We start from the raw sequence: 22,948 nt of genomic DNA, 5'->3' as shown, positions 1-22,948 counted from the left end.
TAAACCAAAATGTATTAATATTTTAGAGATACTTATCAACTGCCTTTATCTTCCAATACTGTTTTTGAGAAATTCATTTACATTCCTGATCCTTTGATTATGATCTCTTTCCCTTCTTTTCTCTTGCTCTGTCAACTAGCTTTTAGTGTCTTTTCTATAAACACTCAAGTTTCAGAATTTCCAGATGATATTCTTTGGTTTGGCCTTTTACATTTATTACACCAAACACCCAGTGAGCCCTTCCAATCAGAATTCACATTTTCACTTTGGAAAAAATAATCTTCTGGACAGACACAGTGGCTCACATCTATAATCCCAGAGCTTTGAGAGGCCAATGAGGGAGGATCACTGGAGGTCAGGAGTTTGAGACCAGCTTGGGCAACACAGGCCCCATATCTATTTTTTATAATAATAATAATTTTCTAATAACTGCTTTTTCTGTTTTTCCTTGCTAGTTGGATATGGATTTCTGGAATTGATCCATAAATTTTCCTGCTTTTCTCTCTTATTGTCCAGCTCTTTCATTCCCTACTATATCAGAGAGTTCTTCCAGTCTGTTCTCTTTTTTTGAGAAAAGGTCTCACTGTGTTGCCCAGGCTGGTCTTGAACTCCTGGGCTCAAGTAATCCTCCTGCTTCAGCCTCCCAAAGTGCTAAGATTGCAGGCACGAGCCACCATGCCCAGCAATTGCAATCTTTTTGCTAAATTTTGTCTTGCTGTCACATTTTTAATATGCAAAAACTCTATCTTATTGTTTGCTCCTTTTTAAAAAAAGTAACACTCTTACTTTTTAAGGACTTAACATTTTCTTTTATCTCTCTGAGGACATCATGTCTTTGAAGCATTCTTCTGCTCTCAGCATTGTCTCTGTTTCCTCTGGGTTCCTGTTTTCTGTTTTTTTGTTTGTTTGGTTCATTTTGGAGGTTTTCTTCCAAAATCTTACTATCCGTTGATGCCCTATCATATTTAAGAGTGAGTCACTAAAAAGCTTATTAGAAGCTTTATAAATGGGCTTCTAACAGGGTCATAGAGGAGCTGGAGAAGGGGGTCACCAAATGTCCGTATCTGTATGAACCATCTCTGGGATGGTTCAATTTCCTTTGAGAAGGATCCTCCAACATTCCTGCTGGAGTGCAGGGTGGTGAGGTTGCCAGTGTGCCAGTAATGACTAGAAGAATGAAGCTAAGGATTTCACTGTTCAGATGCAGAAGTCCTCTAATCTCCCGGTTTTCAAGTCTTTCTCATCCTGCCTTTCTCAGTGCTCAGTGCCCCCAAGTACAAATGATCTCTGGTGGTTTCTCTAGAGACTCCTGCAACAGTAGGGGGAAATGGTCCCAAGTGAAGAGAGGCCTTTTAGGGTCTAAATAGTCCTCATAAAGGCTTTCAGATAAATCCTCACCCATCATATTACCCTGCTTTCTTCCTAAGGCTTGCCAGAGAGCTGTGGGATGAGTCGGCTGCCTTTCCATCTACAACTCCCTCCACAGGCACTTGGCTCTGACCTTTCTCCATTCTGCTAAGTCATGTACCATTCCTCTATCCACTTTCCATCTCTGTATTTTGTGGTTTATGGTTATTTATGTCTCCTTGGTTTACCGAAGATAAAGCTTGTGCTTCCTTTTCTTATTTTCCCTGTTGTTTGGAAATTATTTTTGAGAAAAGAAGATTAATAAGATTAATTTAGGGATACAGAAAAAGACTAGATAAGTCTTATCCTGACATCTTGAAATCAGAAGTCTCTAGATTTTCTTTTTTCATAGATCTTTTACCACATCATACTCTCTTGTACTAGCAACATTCTGATTCATAATTTCTGGCTTCCAGATTCTCTGGGTGATTAGTCATACTGTTCTCTGGTTTCAGATATGCAACATTTAGTGTATTAATGAATTAACAAGTTCTACATCTACTTATCATATCCCATCTGCAGTAATTGTTGTCTGCAACTGAATGGGGTTTACTGAGTATAAAATAATAGGAAAGGCTTTAGTCACCAATCTGTTGTGGGACTTAGTGTCCTTGTCAAATAGGCTGGTTATTTTCGGTTGTCCCTCTGTCCCTCTATTCTCACACTTCCCCTACCCCAAGAGGCTGACCTCTATAGAGAATTCCCCTCAACTATTCCCACTCATTGCCATTTTCATCTGTGTCATTCTTTCTCTGCCTTGCTGCATTTCTGGCAACATTACTCTATATCCGCAGCTCCTAAAATATAACGGCTTCCAGCTTCACAAGAGAACCCTTCCTAATTAGTTCCCTTGACCTTACCCACACCTCTGTAAAAGTCTCTTTATTAAACTCTCTTCAGTTATACCTAACATGTCATTTGTTTCCTATGGTAACACTGATACATCAGTAAAAGGAGCATTTTGAACTAGCTCATCTCTAAGGTCCCTTGAGTTCTTAGATTCTATGATTTTTACAAGAGTAAAATCACATGGCATTTAAATTAAAGACTCTGAACAAATTACAGACTTCCTTTCATTCAAGATTCTGTCTCACTCCAGAAAAAAATAATTCTCCAAATAATTATGCTCAGTCCTTAGAAAATATAAATATTGTTAGTACAACTTAGACTAGCTGAGAAAGCCAGAATATACATATTGTTCCCTTTTTGCTTAGGCACTGCAGTAAGATAGCTCTGATAAAAAATGTATTTGCTATTTCTGACTTTGAAAACAGACAATCAGAATTAATTCCAAGGGTTCAAGTGTTTCTCTTTATCTTCTTTCCTTCCTGTTTCTTAGATATGTATATTATCAAAACACCAGAAAAATAGAAAAACTAAGTTTCACCAATCCTCCCATTAAAAGTGAAATGAATTCCTTGACTTCACACCCTCCTCCAAATACCAAATTATTTTTTTCCATGCATCGCCAGACTTTTTGTATCCACTGAACTTTACCACTTTCTTACCCCTTATAGACCCTTCAACCCATTTCCATCTAAAACTGCTCTTGCCAAAGTTTTGTACAACTTCTTTGTTGTGATAGTCAACGGATACTTCTCAGAACTTGTGGTAACCTCTCAGAAGCATATGACAACACTACCACTCCTTTCATGAAACATTATCTTCTTTGTCTTTGCTGTTGCCTCACCTTTCTGGTTTCTCTCATACTTACTGGACTACTCCTCAATCCCTTCAGTGGACATCTCTTACTCTGCCCATTCCTCAAATGTTCATGTTTCTTGGGGCTCTGTTCTAGTTTTCCTTATCTTTCCGCCTATATTCCACCACCAGGTATCTTGATCTACTCCTATGGCTTCAAAAACGATGATAAACTAATGATTCTCAAATGCACCATCTCAAGTCCAGATCTCCTCCTGACCTTCATATTTTTTTCATAACTAAATACTAAATAACTCCATCAGTATGCCCAACGATTCCTCACACTCAACATTTCGGCTTCCACTCAAACCTATTTTTCCCCCATATCTCTTATTCCAATGAATCATACCAAGCCAGACACCAATATAATCTTTGGGTCTTTGCTGTTCCCCATTCCCATGCCCAATCAATGATCAAGTCCTACTGATTCTGAGATCTTGAATCCATCTAATTCTAACCATTCTCATTGCTACTTCTCTAGACCAAATCATCTCCCTACTGCTAAAACCCTGAAATGCAGACTTTGTAATATAGCCAGGGAGATCTTTCTAAAATACAGATATGAACACCTTACCCTCTTCCTAAAATCCTACAATGGTTTCCCACTGCTATGAAGATGATGCCTAAACTCCTTAACAAAGTTTACAAGGCCCAGCATCTGATCTCCTGCTCTGTTATCCAAATTGCTATATGCTTCAGCCATACTGAGACATTTTTTAGTTACTCCAAAAAGCCATGATTGCTTTTACTCTGGACATTTCCACATGATGTTCTCTCCACCCAATACATGCTTATCTGATGTCATCAGTGTTATGCCATCAATATCCACAATTCATTGAATCGTTGGTGGCTCCATTTAGATGTCCTATGCTCTCTAAATCTGGGTTATATCTGCTCCCATAGAAAACTACTTATCCACTTACTATATTCTATTGCAGTTGCCTATTTACTTGTCTCTTTTCCCTTTTAGATTATAAGCACAATGAAAGTTGAGACTATACCTATTATATCTCCAATGGCTTGAACATTATCTGGCACAAAATAGCCACTAAATAAATAATGGTTGAATGATGAACAAACAAATGAGTAAATAAACAAATCAGATTAAAAGTTGTACCAGGGGAAACACATTTTACATATGGACTTCCTGTCCCTTGCTTCTTCTCTTCTCAAAAAATAATAATAATATGTAAGCCTCCTTTCCCTCCCAACCAGCCATTGCTTACTAAGGGCTAATTAATGTATACTTACACAGGACAGCTAAAAAGAAGGATTCTGTCTGAAACTTTGCTTTCTCCTTCATTTCTGCCTTTCCTCCTATATATAAAATTTTCAAACTGAAAGTTAAAACATGCTTAAAAGAGACTAAGCATGTGGCTGCCTTTCTCTTGATCTGCCCAAACCATCTGTAAACCTGGTAGTGTATGTACATGGGGTAAAAAGAACCTATGATAACATTTTATTTGAACCAGAATGCTAAAGCATTAATTAAAGCTAAGCACACCTGCTCTAAACTGCAGAGTCAGAGATTTATGTGAACTTATAAACTTGAGGCTTTCTGACCTCTTGTACAATTTATATTTCCTTTAAATAAGCATTTCCTCTTTGTAATACAATATTTTAAAGTTTATTTCTGTGACTAATCTGCTAGCATATTCAGTTCCTTTATTACCTAGTCTTTACCTTTGTAACCCACTACTTGTCAAATTTTTAATTTAAGGTTTTGGGTGAAAATAAGCAGTCTCAACCATGAGGGGAAGAATTTCTTGCCCTAAATTTAACTTGTTAATGAGGTGATCTAAAACGATATCCATACATTCAAATTCCATATTTAATAAAAAATATTTTTACCTTTTTATTTTTTTTGAGACAGAGTCTCGCTCTGTTGCCCAGGCTGGAGTGCAGTGGCGCGATCTCAGCTCACTGCAAGCTCTGCCTCCTGGGTTCACGCCATCCTCCTGCCTCAGCCTCCCGAGTAGCTGGGACTACAGGTGCCCGCCACCACGCTTGGCTAATTTTTTTGTATATTTAGGAGAGACGGGGTTTCACCGTGTTAGCCAGGATGGTCTCGATCTCCTGACCTCGTGATCCGCCCGCCTCAGACTCCCAAAGTGCTGGGATTACAGGCTTGAGCCACCGCGCCAGGCCAATACAAAGTATTTTTATACAGTTATTCACAGATCTATTCATGCACTGTTTGGAGGGTATAAGCTACTTTATAGTGATTTATCACTTGTTAAGTTACAATGCTCACCCACATGTGCAGTCCTTTTAAAGAAGACAGTTTTTCAGTCAAAGAAGGCATTCTGATCTGAGATTTGGACGCTAATGATTTTAGAAGGAGAGGGTTCTACGAGGTTTCCTATCAAACATAGTTACCTTGGATAGATTCCTTCCTAGCACTGTGAGCGTCACCAAGCCAGCACAACAGACCAAAGCACTGGAGCTGGAGAGGCCAGAACTTGGTGGGATATTTCCATCTACCAGGCAGTTCATTCCAGTCAGGTTACTAAGACCAAAGTGTTCCTAAGAATATAAGGAAAAACAGCAACAGTAATTCAGTATTGAATTCAACGAGTAGTGAAAGCTTCCTTCATTCCCCAGAGAACAAAAGTCTATCAATAGACTTATAATAGTTATAGAAACTACTTGCGCAATTCAATCGTGACATTTTATTTAACGACTCTTGGCCACAGGGTAATTCCTTTAAATGCCTTTAATTTTCTTGCCTTGAATGTTCTTTTTCTTGAATATTAATTGATTTGAATATGGAAAAAATATAAAATTGCTTTGAATATTCTTTTTCTTGAGTATTAATTGATTTGAACAAATAAGGAAAAAATATAAAACAATTATAATTCAACTTGCCAAGTAGCAAGACAAGAAATATACAGTTATCTATGAGGTAATTTAAATCTCCATGCAGCACATCTCCAGCATTCTGTTATTACAAAAGTCCAAGCCCCAAGCAGTGACTTGTTTCTAAAGAGTGCCTTACTTTAGAAGATTCTCTGAAAAAAAAAGAGTTCCAAACTTTCTCAGTTCTGTTTTACTTATGAAAAAACCTAGGCACCAAGAGATGAAGAAATTTTCCCAAGATGACCCACAGGGAGATGAGAGTAGGGCCCAGGTCTCTGATTCCTGTTTGAAAACTTCTCAATTGCAGTTAGAAACCTGAGCCAGCAAACTGTCATTGTGATTTAATATGCCAGCTAGATGAGAAAATCCAGATTTTTACTACAGTTTATAGATACAGTTTAGCCATATGGTAGCTTTAAAGACAGTGAAATTAGAATTCAGCCACAAATGAGAATACAGACCCTAAACAAGTCAAGGAAACTCTATTTCTACAAATAGGAAGCCCAAAGAAATAATCAGACTCTGATTTAAATATGGAAAGCTCTAGCATACTTACACGAATTTCTAACACTAGGATACTTTGGAATGATATAGTATCATAACCTTTGTGGTTTAAGTTTACAAATAAATTCAAGTCTATCTCCTTCTCAAGAAAAAGTACCATAGTCTTTGCAAATTACTCAAATGACTAAAGATTAACATATGAAATACTATTACTTAATTAAGCATTTCATCTACATATTATACAAGGGAGAATTTCAATAAACTAGCTAGAATAACTAAAATAACAACAAAATTCTGCAAATAAAATTTTTCCTTAATGTTTCATCTGTCTGTCCTAGCTAGCAAAACTCTCATACCACACTAAGAAGAAATTTAGCTGAGTATACTTCTCTTTCTGATTTCAAGTCATCTAAAAATTTCCCTCCAGAAATACAAATTATAAACTGAAACTGTACTGTTGCCAATGCCCTTTCATACAGAATATCAGACAGTTTGTTTAAAAAAAAAAAAAAAACTTGAAGAATACAATATATTTAACTATAAACTGATCAAACATGGGTGTCTTGAGTGGGAATCATACTTAAGAACTTATCAGCCAGGTGTGGTGGCTCATGCCTGTAATCCCAGCACTTTGGGAGGCCAAGGTGGGTGGGTCATGAAATCAGGAGTTCAAGACCAGCCTGGCCAATATGGTGAAAACCCGTCTCTACTAAAAATATAAAAATCAGCTGGGCGCGGTGGCAGGCGCCTGTAATCCCAGCTACTCGGGAGGCTGAGGCAGGAGAATTGCTTGAACCCAGGGGGCAGAGGTTGCAGTGAGCTGAGATCATGCCATTGCACTCCAGCCTGGGCCACGGAGCAAGACTCTATCTCAAAAAAAAAAAAAAAAAAAAAAAAAAAAGCACTTATCATGCAATGTTTAAATGAAAACGTATAACAAATTCAAAATGCAAATGGGTATATGTCACATTCTGTAATAGCTCTATCCCAAAAGGATAACATGTTCAATTTAATATAAACGAATTATCCTCTGAAACTTTCTAGTATTTGAATCTGAAAGTTTCTGAACAGGCTAGCATTTAAATTATCTTTCTGCCAAAAGCTTATTGGATAAGTTTGCTTTTGCACATAAGTTGTCAAACCAAACAGGAAGGCTTTAAAACCTGAAATGCTCAAAAGTAACACAAAGCAACATGCATTATTTAGGCCACTTTACCCATATGCTGCAAAAAGGCATGTTGTTACAAGGAAGATTAAAATTGCATTTGCCAGGCAAATGCTTCCAAATACTGTAATTCCTACTAATGTATATAAGCCAGATGATCTGAAGATTTAAAACCTGCCAATAACTTTTCCTGTAAGTTATTACCATGTGTCTGAGAGGAAGGAAAACACAAAAGAAAGAAAGAAATGATTCATTAACTTTAAGAACAAAAACCACCACTGTTACAGTATAGAACTACACGTTAGAAATAAATTTGATGTATTTCTGTAATGGACGTGCCACTAAGTCCTAGCTGCTCATTACAAAGTTTCAAATAGGACTGCCAGGCAGTAAGGAACACAAGCTCTCTAAAACACCGGTCAGTTTGTTTGTTTACTTTTAGCTCACAAAGGCAAAATTTACTGCTTATTGTCCTACCTGTGATTCTATACAAGTCACTATATCTAAAATAATTATTGCAATATAAAAGTGGCTCTAAAAACAGCAAATATCAATTTTCTTTTGGTCCTTGATACTTTTTCAACTATGAGAGAGAGTGAAAACATTTTATTTTCTTGTTCTTGTTCTAATGTAACATTAGACATTTTCAAAGTAATTATTCAATGTTTCTAGGAAAATACTTACACTAATACATTTCATTACATCTTTTTTTAATCCCATCTGAAGTAGCAATAACAATACTAGCTACCATTTATTAAATGGCTACTATCAAGCCTTATGTAATTCTTTTAACAACTCTTCATCAGTTTAGCAATGACATCATTTTACAGATAAATCTGAGACTTAAGAGGTTAAATTACCACAGCTGGGAAGAGCCCAGATTCAAACCTGGGCTGACTCTAAATCCTATTACAGTATACCCCTATATATCCCAAGTATACATGTAAATAATAGTACTAAAACATATCCTCAAAGGTATGTTTAAACAAAGATTTTAAAACCAGACAGATGTTTGTCAAATGCACCTATTTATGAAAAGCCAGCTATATGAAAACCACTACTGCCCCCTGTGAACACTACCCCAAAAACAGTCATATCTTCCCCACTCTCTGAAACACAAACAAGCAAAATAGAACAGAAGCATCGGTTAGTACTGTAAGGAGATGAAAAAGATGTAGTAAATAAAATAAATCTGACAGAATACACATGATAATCTCAACTGGTAGTAAGTGTCTTATAAACCAATTTACCTGAATTCCTTTAAGTCCACATAAGAAATAGTTGTGCCACAAAGGCTTGGTTTTATCAATCTGAATGTTATTAGCACTAGTACTGAAGTCCCTGCGAAGACAAAAGACACCATTAATTTAAAATCTGTAGGCCTTGAGCTGCAAAATCAATGGCTGACTGCTGCCATCTTGTGCCAACATAGTGATACTGACTCTCCTTTCCCATTTATGTTCAAACTGTGTCTACAGCAAAACATCTCCAGCTGCTAAGAGTTAAGAGAGGAAGTTGTAGTGGCCTTAATGACTAAACTACCTCCAACTGACCCTTTTTATTTCCTGAAACAGAGAGGAAACAATATATTTTAGAGTAATCTACAACTATTTTCTCTTTCATGTTGGTCCTTGTTAAACTGGTGTAAACACATGAATGCTTATCCTCTGGGCCTGCTGTTTGGCACACCCTCAAACTGAAACAGGAGTACTCAAAGCCATCCCTGCCACCCATCCAATTTTACCATCTGTACAATTTAAGAAAACAAACAAACAAACAAAATAATGATTCTGATGCGTAATCAATTTAACAAAATAAGATTCCATGAGTCTATACTAATGTAAGTTAACAAATAAATAAAAAGCTAAATGAAGAGGAAGGAAAAACTCTTTATTATGGTAAAATGCCAACTAATAGATATAGAAGAAATGATGTGACTAGAAAAGTCACTACACAGTAAACTTTATGATAATTTGTTTCAAGAAACAATTATCAATGGATGCTAAACTTAAGAGAGCAAAAACGTGATGAGAAGTAAGGTATTTACAGTATTTCCCCACCAGACACTTATGAACTACAATGGAAAAACATAGTATCTGCACTGGGTGTTAGCGGCTCACACCTCTAATCTCAGCACTTTAGGAGGCTGAGGCAGGGGAATCATGAGGTCAGGAGTTTGAGATAAGCCTGGCCAATATGGTGGAATCTCATCTCTACTAAAAATAGAAAAATTAGCCAGGTGTGGTGGCACGTACCTATAGTCCCAGTTACTCCAGAGGCTGAGGCAGAATAATCACTTCAACCTGGGAGGTGAAGGTTGCAGTGAGCTGAGATCATGCCACTGCACTCCAGCCTGGGTGACAGAGCGAGATTCCATCTCAAAAAAAAAAAAAGTATCTGATATGGTTTGGCTGTGTCCCCACTCAAGTTGCATCTTGAATTGTAGCTCCCATAATTTTCACATGTTGTGGGAGGGACTCAATGGAAGGTAACTGAATCATGGGGGTGGGTCTTTCTTGTGCTTTTGTCATGATAGTGAATAAGTCTCATGAAATCTGATGGTTTTACAAACAGGAGTTCCCCTGCACATGCTCGCTTTGCCTGCTGCCATGTAAGATATGACTTTGCTCTTCATTTGCCTTCTGCCATGATTGTGAGGCTTCCCCCGCCATATTGAACTGCGAGTCAATTAAACCTCTTTCCTTTATAAATTACCCAGTCTTGGGTTTGTCTTTATTAACAGCATGAAAATGAACTAATATAGTATCTTTATGGTAGAAAGATCTGGCAGATGGCACCTTAATCAAATGATCAAAATTAACACCACCAGTAAAGGGATGTTTTGTGCCTCCTTGATACAATGTACTAAGCATACATCCATGGAATGTGGGATTTCCTTATGCTAGTCTTGTGACTTCTTTGTAAGTCAAAAAAATACTTCAAAATGAAAAATAGATAAATAAATAGGCTCCTAAAATCAGTCAAAGAACAATGTATGTGAAATGGGAGAATCAATTAAAGAGGAGGAAATGAGGTAAAATTCCCCATATTGACTGAGTGCTCTAATATAATTAACTAAATATCTACTATATGCCAGTCATTGTAATAGAAGCCTTCCATGGATTATTTTAACTTAACAACATGGATACATTATCTCTTTCAAAATATATTAAATGACTAACCACTTAAGCATACAAAGCATGCATGGGAATATAAAGGTAAAAGGCAGAAGGCTTGCCTTTTAAAAGTTCATAATCTAGCCAAGATGATATGAACATAAATAACTACCAGACAGTAATGGCATGTGATAATAATACGGGGTGGGATATGTGGCTGAGAGAGTATTATTTCTAAAAGTCTGCATTTGATAGAGAGAGGATGTCTTCCTGGAGGCTCAGAGAGGATTAGTTGCTTTCCAAAAACGTAGTCTGACATCAGCTCATCACAATTTTCCTCTACTGTCACTCACAGAAGTTAAAATATGTTGCTCACAGTCAATAAGAGGTCACAGAATTTGAAAGCAGATAAAGTTATGTTAGCGTATCTGACAGGTTCTGCTTCTAGTTAAGAGGACATCTTGAAAGTCACTAAGAAAACCAGAAAGAGATTCTGATGGTGAAATATGAACAGAACGGGTAGGCAGACATGAGGAGAAAAAGAAGAAAGTTCAAATAGTAGGAAGCTACATGAGCCACATTTCAGAAAGAACTATGATATAATTTGGATTTGCATCCCTGCCCAAATCTCATGCCAAGTTGTAATCCCCAGTGTTGGAGGTGGGACCTGGTGGGAGGTGATTGGATCATGCGAGTGGATTTCCCCCTTTGGTATTGTTTTCATGATAGAGCTCTCACTAGATCTGGTTGTTTAAAAAGTGTGTGGCACTTCCCACCTCTCTCTCTTCCGCCTGACTCTAGCCATGTAGACATGCCTACTTTCCTTTTGCCTTCCACCATGCTTGTAAGTTTCCTGAGGCCTCCCTAGCCATGCTTCCTGTACAGCCTGTAGAACTGTGAGCCAATTAAACCTCTTTTCTTTATAAATTACCCAGTCTCAGGTATTTCTTTATAGCAGTGCAAGAATGAACTAATATGGAAAATTGGTAACAAGGAAAGGGGCATTGGTGTAAAGATACCTGAAACTTTGAATTTGGGTGTGGAACTGGGTAACAGGTAGAGGTTGGACCAATTTGGAAGGCTCAGAAAAAGACAGGAAGATGAGGAAAATTTGTAACTTCCTAGAGACTTGTTGAATGGTTGTTTCCAAAATGCTGATAGTGATATGGACAATGAAGTCCCAGCTAAGGAGGTCTCAGATAAAAATGAGGAACTTCTTGGGAACTAATGTAAAGGTCATTTTGTTATGCATTAGCAAAGAGCCTGGAGGCATTGTGCCCCTGCTCTAGGGATATGTAGAACTTTGAACTTGAGAGTGATGATTTAGGATATCTGGCAGAAGAAATTTCTAAGCAGCAAAGCATTCAAGATATAGCCTGCTGCTTCTAACAACCTATGTTCATACGCATGAGCAAAGAAATTACCTGAAACTGAAACTTATATTTAAAAGTGAAGCAAAGTGTATGAGTTTGAAAAATTTGAAGCCTGGCCATGTGGTAGAAAAGAAAAGGCCTTTTTGGAGGAGTTCAAGCCAGCTACAGAAATTTGCATAAGTAAAGAACAGCCAAATGCTAATAGCCAAGACAAAGGGGAAAAGACCTCCAAGGCATTTCAGAAACCTTTGCAGCAGCTCCTTCCATCACAGGCATGGAGGTCTAAGAAGGAAGAATGGTTTCATGAACAGGGACCAGGGTCCCACTGCCCTGCACAGCCTCAAGACACTGCTCCCCACATCCTGGCCTCTCCGCCTCCAGGGGTGGCTAAAAGGACTCCAGATACAGCTCAGGCTGCTGCTTCAGGGGGTGCAAGCCATAAAACTTGGTGCTTCCACGAGGTGTTAAGCCTGCCAATGTTCAGAGTGCAAGAGTCAAGACTTGGGGAGCCTCTGCCTAGATTTCAGAGGATGTGTAGAAGAGCCTAAATGTCCAGGCAGAAGCCTGCTGCAGGAGCAGAGCCCTCATGGAGAATCTCTATCTCTACTAGGGCAGCATGGAAGGGAAATCTGGGGTTGGATCCCCCACACAGAGTCCCCATGGGGCACTACCCAGGGGAGCTGTGAGAAGAGGGCCATCATCTTTGAGACTGCAGAATGGTAGATCAACCCAGCAGCTTGCACCATGCACATGTAAAAGCCACACGTGCTTGAACACCAGTCCATGAAAGCAGCCTCAGGGGCTTTACTTTGCAAAGCCTCAGGGGTGGAGCTTCCAAAGGCCTTAGGAGCCCACCCCTTGCCCCAGTGTGCCCTGGAAGTGAGACGTGGGGTCAAAGGAGATTATTTGGATCTTTAAGATGTAATGACTCCCTTGCTGGGTTTTGAACTTACATGCGGCCTGTAGCCCCTTTCTTTTGGCTAATTTCTCCCTTTTGGAAAAGAAGTATTTACCCAGTGCTTGTACCCTCATTGTATGTTGGAAGTAATAACTAACCCATTTGTTATTTTACAGGCTTATAGGCAGAAGGGACTTGCCTTTTCTCAGATAAGACTTTGGACTGTGGACTTGTGAGTTAATGCTGGAATGAGTTAAGACTCTGAGGACTGTTGAGAAGGCATGACTGAATTTTGGAATGTGAGGACACAAGACTTGGGAGGGGCTAGGGACAGAATAATATGGTTTGGATTTGTGTCCCTGCCTGAATCTCATGTCAAATTATAATCCCCAGTTTTGGAAGTGGGGCCTGGTAGAAAGTGATTGGATCACAGAGGTGGATTTCCCCCTTTGGTACTCTTCTCATGATACAGTTCTCACTTGACTTGGTTGTGTAAAAAGTGTGTAGCTGCCCCCAGCCCTCTTCCTCCTGCTCCACTCATGTAAGACATGCCTGCTTCTTTGCTTTCCACCATGTTTGTAAGTTGCCTGAAGCCTCCTCAGCCGTGCTTCCTGTACATCCTGCAGAGAATCACGGGCCAATTATACCTCTTTTATTTATAAAATTACCCAGTCTCAGGTATTTCTTTATAGCAGTGTGAGAATGGACTAATACAAATTGAAAAGTGCTAGCTCCCACAGAATTAGAAGTATAGCTTAAGTCTGTCAGAAAAAAAAAAAACAAACAAACAAAAAACTGCGTTTTGATTAGTTAATGATCTTTGCTCTTTTCCGCATCCCTGTCTCACCTCTCTGCCTAGCCTTTTCCTGAGATTCAAAACCAGATACTCATTTTCCCACCAAATCTCTACCCTGCATTACATTATCCATTTGCTTTCTCTACCCCCACTTCCATGTTGTAGAATTCTGAGAAAAGAATCCTGAAAATGAGCAGACATGACCCATTATTACATTAATACTTTCCATTTACATATTTTATTCATTTACTTGTTCTTCAAAGAAACATCTGCCCAGTGTCTACCCTGTGTGTGTCTGGACCTGGGATAGGTAGACCATTGTAAGACACCTGCATGTGTCTGGATCTGGGGCAGACCATTTATAATAAGAGTAGCATCAAAAGAAATATGAAGTTGGAGGCACAGAGGAATGTCTATAGGCATCTGGTACTTGCCTTCTCCACAAAGAAGAACCAAAATAACAAGTTGACGATCATAGTTAGAAAAGATCACGTAAGAGAGAACACTGAATTCAACAAGAAGTGACAGGAAACACTTAAGGCAAGGAAGGAGAGGAAATCAGGGCAGCCTGCTGAGCCAGAATCAGCTGGGAGCCTAGAGAGGCTCTCCAATGTGGGTAAAGGGCAAGAGAAACACCCCAAGTGGTCCACATTACTATTAAGGACTCCTGCAATCCTAGCCATAGGACAGCCCCTCAACCCTTGAGGTCCATGTGACTGACAGAGAAACTGCTTGGAGATCACATGATGGCATTGCTCCAAAGAGGAAATTCACGCTGGGTTCCACACACCCCCAAGTCCTAAACAATTTGCACGTCACTATACTGAGATCCTAGACTCTACTAGACTGCATCCTGCCATGGGGACCAACAGCTCCTGTCTCCACATCCCTGCAACCTCTCTGATATCCCCTACCCACAGACAACATGAGTGCTAACTGCTGTTGTCAGAGCCAAAATGCAAGCCACTGGCAATAACTACAATACTCCCAGCAGTGGGGCTGCTGTGCATTTTCACGAGCCCTAAATACAGACTCCCTTACTCAAAGAAACTACCATTGCACTGCTGGGGCCAAACCATGAGCCACTGGCAGACCCCTGGTATTCGCAGCAGCAGAGCCACCGTGCACTTTTATGTGCCCCGAGGAAAAGCTACCCCACCTGCAGCCACCACCTGGAGCCAAAGTGCATGCTCCCCAGCCAGTTGTCTACGACTGCTGCCAGTGAAAGCAACCCCACTCTCCCCAGCAGCTGGGCCACAGCACAGCCACTGCCACTACCACCTGAGCATTCCACTAGGTGGCTTGGTTCACTCTACTCCTGCCTACCACTTGCATACACCACCAGGAGACCTGAGGATAGGCCCGCCCTGCCAGACTCCATGCCTATGCCTAAGCATACTATCCAGAGTACTAAGAATGGCTGTGTCCAATCTACCACCACTGGCACCTGAACACTCTCCCAGGGACCTAAAGATGAGCCCACCCAACCTACTACTACTACCACAGCTAGCTTCCACCTGCATGCAACACCTGCGGCACTGAGGATCAACTCACCCAGCCTAACATAGCCACCAACAACAATGCAGAATGCTTGGGAGCCAGAGGGTTGTTCTACCACTGCTACTGCCATCACACAGGTGACACTAACTACCCAGGGGTCCAAGGACCCAGCCACTCACCCAGCTCACTGCTACAACTGCCAGGATCCACAGTCTCCAACAACAACCATATCCTAAGTCACTGAGGAAATCAGAGACCACTGATACTGTTTATGGCCAAAGGAATTATACAGAGACTACAATACTACAAGTGCCAAGAATCAATGCCAATATGCCAACCCAACCAATACCATAGGTACATCTTTGAGAAGAAGTCATCCTCTATAAAAGCAAATTCAAAAACTTGGAAGAAGCAAAATCATTCACCAGCAACAGATTCCAATGACAAAGAAATTTATTAAATTCCAGAAATAGAATTCAAAGTAATGACATTTAAAAAGCTCAGTGAAGCCAGGTGTAGTGGTTCATACCTGTAATCCCAGCACTTTGGGAGGCTGAAGCAGGCAGATCACTTAAGGTCAGGAGTTTGAGACCAGCTCAGCCAACATGGTGAAACACCATTTCTACTAAAAATATAAAAATTAGCCAGGTGTGGTGGTGAGTGCCTGTAATCCCAGCTACTCGGGAGGCTGAGGCATGAGAATCACTTGAACCCAGGATGCAGAGGCTGTAGTGAAGCAACATCATGCCACTGCACTCCAACCTGGGCAACAGATTGAGACTCCATCTTAAAAAAAAAAAAAAAAAAAAAATCAGTGAAAGACAAGAGAACACAGATACAAAGAAATCGGAAAAAAAATCCAGAATATGAAAAAGAAATTTAACAAATGGATATCATAAACAAAAATCTTGGAACAGAACAATTCACTGAATGAAATAAAACATACATTTGAAAACTTCAACAATAAACTAATCGAGCAGAAGAATTTCAGTATCTGAAGATAACTCTTTTGAAATAATACAGTCAGACAAATATAAGGAAAAAAGGATAAGAGAGAATGAAAAACCCTTATGTAACTTATGAAGCATCATAAAGCAACCAAATATTTGAATTTTTGGTGTCCCAGAAAGAAGAGAAAACCAAAAGGATAGAAAACCTACTTAACAAAATAATAGCTGAAAACTTCCCCAGTCCAGTAACAGATTTACATATTCTGATACAGGAAGCTCAGAGATCCCCAAACAAATACGACTTTAAAAGGTCTTCTCCATGGCACATTATAGTAAAGTGGTCAAAAGTCAAAGACAAAAAGATAATTCTTAAAACAGCAAAATAAAAGCATCTAGACACTTACAAAGGAGCCCCACCAAAACGACAGGGATTTCTCAGCAGAAACCATACAGGCCCTGAGAAAATGGGATGATATATTCAAAGTGTAGATAGATAAAGACTGGCAGCCAAGGATACTATACTCAACAAAATCATCCTTCATAAATGAAGAACTGAAGTCTTTCCCAGAAAAACAAAAGCTGAACGCATTTATCATGAATGGGCTGAACCTACAAGCAATGCTTAAGGGAGTACTATACCTGGAAGCAAAGAGATAATATATACACCAACAGGAAAACACATAAAAGTATAAAGCCCACTGGTAGAGCAAACTCATGAATAAGGAAGAGAAAGGACTCAAATGTTACCACTACAGAACACCACCAAATCACGATAAACAAGAGAGAAATTAAAAAAAAAAAAAAAAAAGATATATAAAACAACCAGAAGTCAATTAACAAAATGACAGGAATAAGCCCTCCCATATCAACAATAACATTGAATGTAAACAGATTAAATTTTCCAATTAAAAGATATAAACTAGGATAACTGATTTAAAAACATGACCCTATCTATAATAAGCCCCCTACAAAAATAAAACCTCATTTCATCTGAAAAAAACACATATATATTGAAAGTAAGGGAATGAAAAAAATATATTCCATGCAAACAGAAACCAAAAGCAAGCAGGAATAGCCATGCTTGTACCAGATAAAATAGACTTTAAGTCAAAAACAGTAAAAACAGACAAAGAGGGGTATTATATAATGACAAAGCAATCAAATTAGCCGAGGATATGACAATTCTAAACACATACGCACTCAACAACAGAGCACCCAGATATATAAAGCAAATATTATTACAACTAAAGGGAGAGAGAGATCACAATACAATAATACTTGGGGACTTTAGCAGCCCACTCTCACCATTACAGAGATCATCACAACAGAAAATTTAAAAAGAAACACTGAATTTAGACTGCACTACTGACCAAATAGACCTAACAGAAATTTACAAAACATTTCATCCAGCAGCTACAGAACATACATTCTTCTTACCAGCAGATGAAACATTCTCCAGGATAGACCGTATGTTAGGACACATAAACAAGCCTCAACAAGTTTTTTAAAATGGAAATTATGTCAAATATCTTCTTAGATATAACAGAATAAAACTAGACAGTACATATCAAATATCTTCTTAGAACCAATGGATTAAAATTAGATAGTAATAAAAAGAAAACTTGTAATACTGTATAAATACAAGGAAATTTAACAGCATGATTCTGAATGACCACTGGCTCAAGGAAAAATTAACACAGAAATCAAAAAATTTATTCAAATAAATGAGAACTGAAACACAACATATCAAAATCTATGAAATATACTAAAAACAATGCTAACAGAGAAAATCATAGCAATGAATGCCTACATCTAAAAAGAAAGAATTCAAATAAGCAAGCTAATGATGCATCTCAGGGAATTAGAAAAGCAATAAAAATCTAAACTCAAAAATAGCAGAAGGAAAGAAATAATGAAGATCAGAAAAGAACTAAATAAAGTAGCTACTAAAAGAAACACAAAGGGTTAAAGCTTTTGGAGGGATAGCAGACAAGGTGGCTGACTAGACACAGCCAGGAAGCACCACTCCCACTGTGAGACTAAATATTAAGTAAACCAACACACTTTGAGCAAATCTTAGAAAGAAAACACTAAGAGTAGATAGAGAAGCAACATAGACACTGATGCTGAAAAGAGAAGAAGCTGGGAACCTTGTGTGGGGTTGATGAATGCTAGGGCTCATTCTCAGCCCTGAAAGCCTCCTAAGGGAGGGGTTAGTGAATGGATGGTGGGCCAACCCACTCTTGCTGCAGATCTCCAATCCTAAGTACAAGATATCCTATGACCCCCATAAACATTCAAACTGGCAAGGGGATCTGCCTGCAGAGTAGGCAGAAAAAGTACTCCAGCCTATATGGAATGGAGGTTTGGCACACATGGCAGCTGCAGCAGAATACAACCATAGGTGCCCATCCCCCAAGGCTCCCCTTCTTCTCTGAGTAACTCTAACCCCAGTTGACCACTGGGTCAAGAGAACAAGGCTGACTTTCCAGTGGGAACAGGGCATGTCTGTTCTGTAGGCACTCCTGTCCACCAGCCCATTCCAAGGCCTCTGTGCGGCTGCTCTAACAGGAGCATGTGTACAGTGTAGCCTCCACTGCTCAGTACGGGTGCTTTACCAAAAGGCCAGCCTAAGTACTTTCTCAGAGGTCTGGAAGCACTTGGAATCCCCCAGCACAGTTGGTGCTGTGCCAAAGTGAGCCAAAAGATGGAGCTGTGGGCTAGTCCCAATGGCTCAGGGCCTGGGAATCATAAGCGAAGATCTGTAGCCAGTGCTAGAGCAGGGAAGGAGTCCACACGCTCAGAAGACAGAAAGGAGTGAGACACACAGGCTTGTGAGCCAGCACCAGAGAAGGGCATCTCTCCCTCTACAGCAGCAGTCCCCAACCTTTTTAGCATAGGGACCAGTTTTGTAGAAGGCAATTTTTCCATGGATGGTGTATGTTGGGGAGGAGGGGATGGTTTCAGGTTGAAACTGTTCTACCTCGGATCATCAGCACTGGATTATTGTAAGGGTCCGTGTGTTTCCTAAACAAAGGAATGAACACACAAGACAACACAAGACAAGACAAACATGGCGGCCGCCTCGAATGGCGCGCTCTGCTTTATTTTATACAGTCATTTGTGGAATGTTGCCAAGTCACAAGACACATTGTTGTTTTTCTGACCTTTCCCTGACTTTCTGGATTTTCAAGATGTTTACACATAAACAAGCCCTCAGGGTCTGCTGTTAGCAGCTGGCTCCTTTGTCCTCCCTGTTTGCAGGGAAGGAACGCCCTGCTTCGTTTGCAAGAGCAGGACTTATCAGGAACGCCCTGCAAGAGCAGGACTTATCGGGAACCTCTCGTTTGCGAGCACGTAGTCCTCTACAATTATCATAAGGAGCATGCAACCTAGATCCCTCCCACATGCAGTCCAGAATAGGGTTCATGCTTCTATGAGAGTCTAATGCCACTGCTGATCTGACGGGAGACAGAGCTCAGGTGGTAATAATGCTCCCTCGCCCACTACTCACCTCCTGCTGTGTGGCCCAGTTCTGAACAGGCCAGGGAGCAGTAACAGGGATTGGGGAACCCTGCTCTACAGGACCAGTCCAAGAATGGTGTGGCCTATCTGCAGGTCATAGCCTCTGCCTGAGGGAGCCCTGCAGCCCAGAAGACCTAATAAAGAAAAGACAGGATCAGTGCCAGTGATCAGAGGGAGCTTCCTCAAAGCTCAGGAACAGACCTGGTGAGAGCGTCATCTGGCTCCCCCTACCCCACTACAGAGCACTACTGCAAATGCACTGAAATACAAAAAAAGCTGTGCAGCTTATTAAGAGCTTATCTGCTGGCCACCACTCTTAAGCACCATTTACTGGATCACAGCCCAAATTACAACACTGAAAATAATCTGCCAATATACATCACTTGTGAAACCAGGGGCAAGAATCCAGCCACAAATAAAGATCCTGTACAGAGCCTTGGCCCTCTGAAAGCAACCAGAAATGAAGCCAATTGACTATCCTCAATTTAAACCACAGCTAAAAGAACACCAGTTCTCTCAGAGGAGAATCAGTGAAAAAACTAAAGGAAAAGGAAAAAAGTTGGAGTTATCACATTACCCAACTTCAAATTATACTACACGGCTATAGTAACCAAAACAGCATAGTATTGGTACAAAAACAGATACATAGACATAGACTTATAGAACAGAATAGAAAACTGAGAAATAAAGCTGAACACCTACATCCATCTGATCTTCCACAAAGTCAACAAAAATAAGCAATGAAGGAAGGGCTCCCTATTCAATAAATGGTGCTGGTATAACTGGTTAGCCATATGCAGTAGAATGAAACTGGACCTCTATCTTTCAGCATATACAAAAATTTATTCAGATGGATGAAAGATTTAAATGTAAGACCTCAAGCTGTACGAGTCCTAGAAGAAAACCTAGGAAATGGTTAGAATTTGGCAAAGATTTTATGGCTAACTCTCCAAAAGCAACTGTGACAAAAACAAAAATTGACAAGTGAGACCTAATTAAAGAGCTTCTGCACAGCAAAAGAAACTATCAACAGAGTAAACAGATAATTCACAAAATGAGAGAAATTTCCACAAACTACACATCCGACAAAGGTCTACTAATATCCAGAATCTGTAAAAAAAAAATGTAAACAAATCAACAAGCAAAAAACAAATAATCCCATTAAAAAATGGGCAAAGTATATGAACAAACACTTCTCAAAGGAAGACATACAAATGCAAATCAAAACCACAATGAGATACCATCTCACTCCAGTCAGAATGGCTATTATGTAAATGTCAACAAGAAACAGATGCTGGCAGGGCTGTATAGAAAAAGGAATGTTTATACACTGTTGGTGGGAGTGTAAATTAGTTCAGCCACTGTGGAAAGCATTTTGGAGTTTCCTCAAAGAACTTAAAACAGAACTATCATTTAACCCAGCAATCCCATTACTGGGTATATACCCATAGGAAAATAAATTATTCTTAAAAAAAAAAAAGACACATGCATTCATATGTTCATTGAAGTACTATTTACCATAGCAAAGACATGGAATCAACCCAGGTGCCCATCAATGGTGGGTTGGATAAAGAAACTGTGGTATACTTACACCAGGGAATACTATGCAGCCATAAAAAGAATGAAATCATATCCTTTATAGCGACATGGATGCAGCTGGAGGCTATTATCCTAAGCAAATTAACACAGGAACAGAAAATCAAGTACTGCTGCATGTTCTCACTTATAAGTGGGAGCTAAATATGAGTACACAGGGGCATAAAGATGGGAATAATAGACACTGAGGACTAGAATGCGATGGTGAGGGCAGTAGGGAGGAAGGAAGTGTGAGCTGAAAAACTGCCTATTGGCTGCTATGCTGACTACCTGGGTGATGGGATCATCTGTACCCCAAACATCACCATTACAAAATATACCCAAGTAACAAACCTGCACATGTAACCCCTGAATCTGAAATAAAAGTTGAAATTATTTTATTGAAAAAATACAAAGAATCAAGAAAATGGAAAGTTGATTATTTGAAAAGAAGAAAAAAATTAATGAACTGCTAGCCAGATTAACCATGAAAAAAAGTGAGAAGACCCAAATAAACAAAATCAGAATCCAAAAAGGAACATTACAACTGATACCATGGAAATACAAAAGCTTATCAGACACTGTTATGAATAACTGTACATACACAAACAAACCAGAAAACCTAAAGGAAATTGATAAATTCCTAAACACACAACATACCAAGATTAAATCAGGAAGAAACAAAAAACATAAACAGACTAGTGACAATTACCAAGATTGAAATAGTAAAATGAAAAGGCTTCCAACAAAGAAAAGCCCAAGACTGGACAGCTTCACTGAAAAATTCTACCAAACTTACAAAGAACAAACACCAATCCTCTTCAAACAATTCCAATAAATTGAAGAGAAGGGAATTAACCTAGTCCCAAAAGGCAAGCATCACTCTGATACTAAAATCAGACAAAGGTGTAACAAAAACCAAAACTGCAGACCAAGATCCCTATTTAAATATATGTAAAAATCTTCAACAAAATTGCAGCAAACTGAATCCAACAGAACATCAAAAATATAAAACACCATGATCAAGTGGGATTTATCCCAGGCATGCAAGGATTATTCAAGAAACACAAATCACTAAATGTGACACATCACATCAGTAGAATAAAGGACAAAAACCATACAATCATCTCAATAGACATAGAGAAAGCATGTAATAAAATTCAATATCCTTTCACGATAAAAACTCTCAATTATCAGGCATAGAATAAATATACCACAACACAATAAAGATCTCATATGACAAACCCACAGCTAACATCATATCAAATAAAGAAAAGTTGAAGCCTTTCCTGTAAAACCTGGAACACAGCAAAGATGCCCAAAATCACTACTCCTAGTCAACATAATACTGGAAATCTTAGCCAGAGTAATAAGGCAAGAATAAAAATAGAAGGATCCAAGTTGATAAGGAGGAAGTTACATTGTCCCATTTCATAGGTGACATGATTTTATATCCAGAAAAAGCTAAAGACTCTAAAAAAAAAACTCTGATAAACAAATTCAGTAAAGCTGCAGTATAAAAAATCAACATACAAAAATTTGCAGCATTTCAATACGCCAATAATGAACTAGCTGAGAA

The 22,948-nt window shown here is 39.2% G+C and overlaps 1 protein-coding gene across 10 annotated transcripts in view; it reads right to left on the bottom strand.

The window, feature by feature from the left end:
* GALK2 (galactokinase 2) overlaps window positions 1–22,948 on the bottom strand; it is a 172,791-nt gene that overhangs the window by 78,770 nt on the left and 71,073 nt on the right. For all 10 annotated transcript variants that reach the window (XM_005559508.5, XM_073995771.1, XM_073995774.1 and 7 more), the window contains exons 4-5: window positions 8,887–8,977; window positions 5,488–5,634 (exon numbers count right to left, since the gene is read on the bottom strand). In XM_005559508.5, the coding sequence (XP_005559565.1) occupies window positions 5,488–5,634; window positions 8,887–8,977 (238 nt within the window). The remainder of the gene's footprint in view (window positions 1–5,487; window positions 5,635–8,886; window positions 8,978–22,948) is intronic.

The sequence above is a fragment of the Macaca fascicularis genome, chromosome 7, assembly GCF_037993035.2.
Source record: "Macaca fascicularis isolate 582-1 chromosome 7, T2T-MFA8v1.1".
NCBI lineage: Eukaryota > Metazoa > Chordata > Mammalia > Primates > Cercopithecidae > Macaca > Macaca fascicularis.
This window is presented reverse-complemented; position numbering and strand designations above follow the sequence as displayed.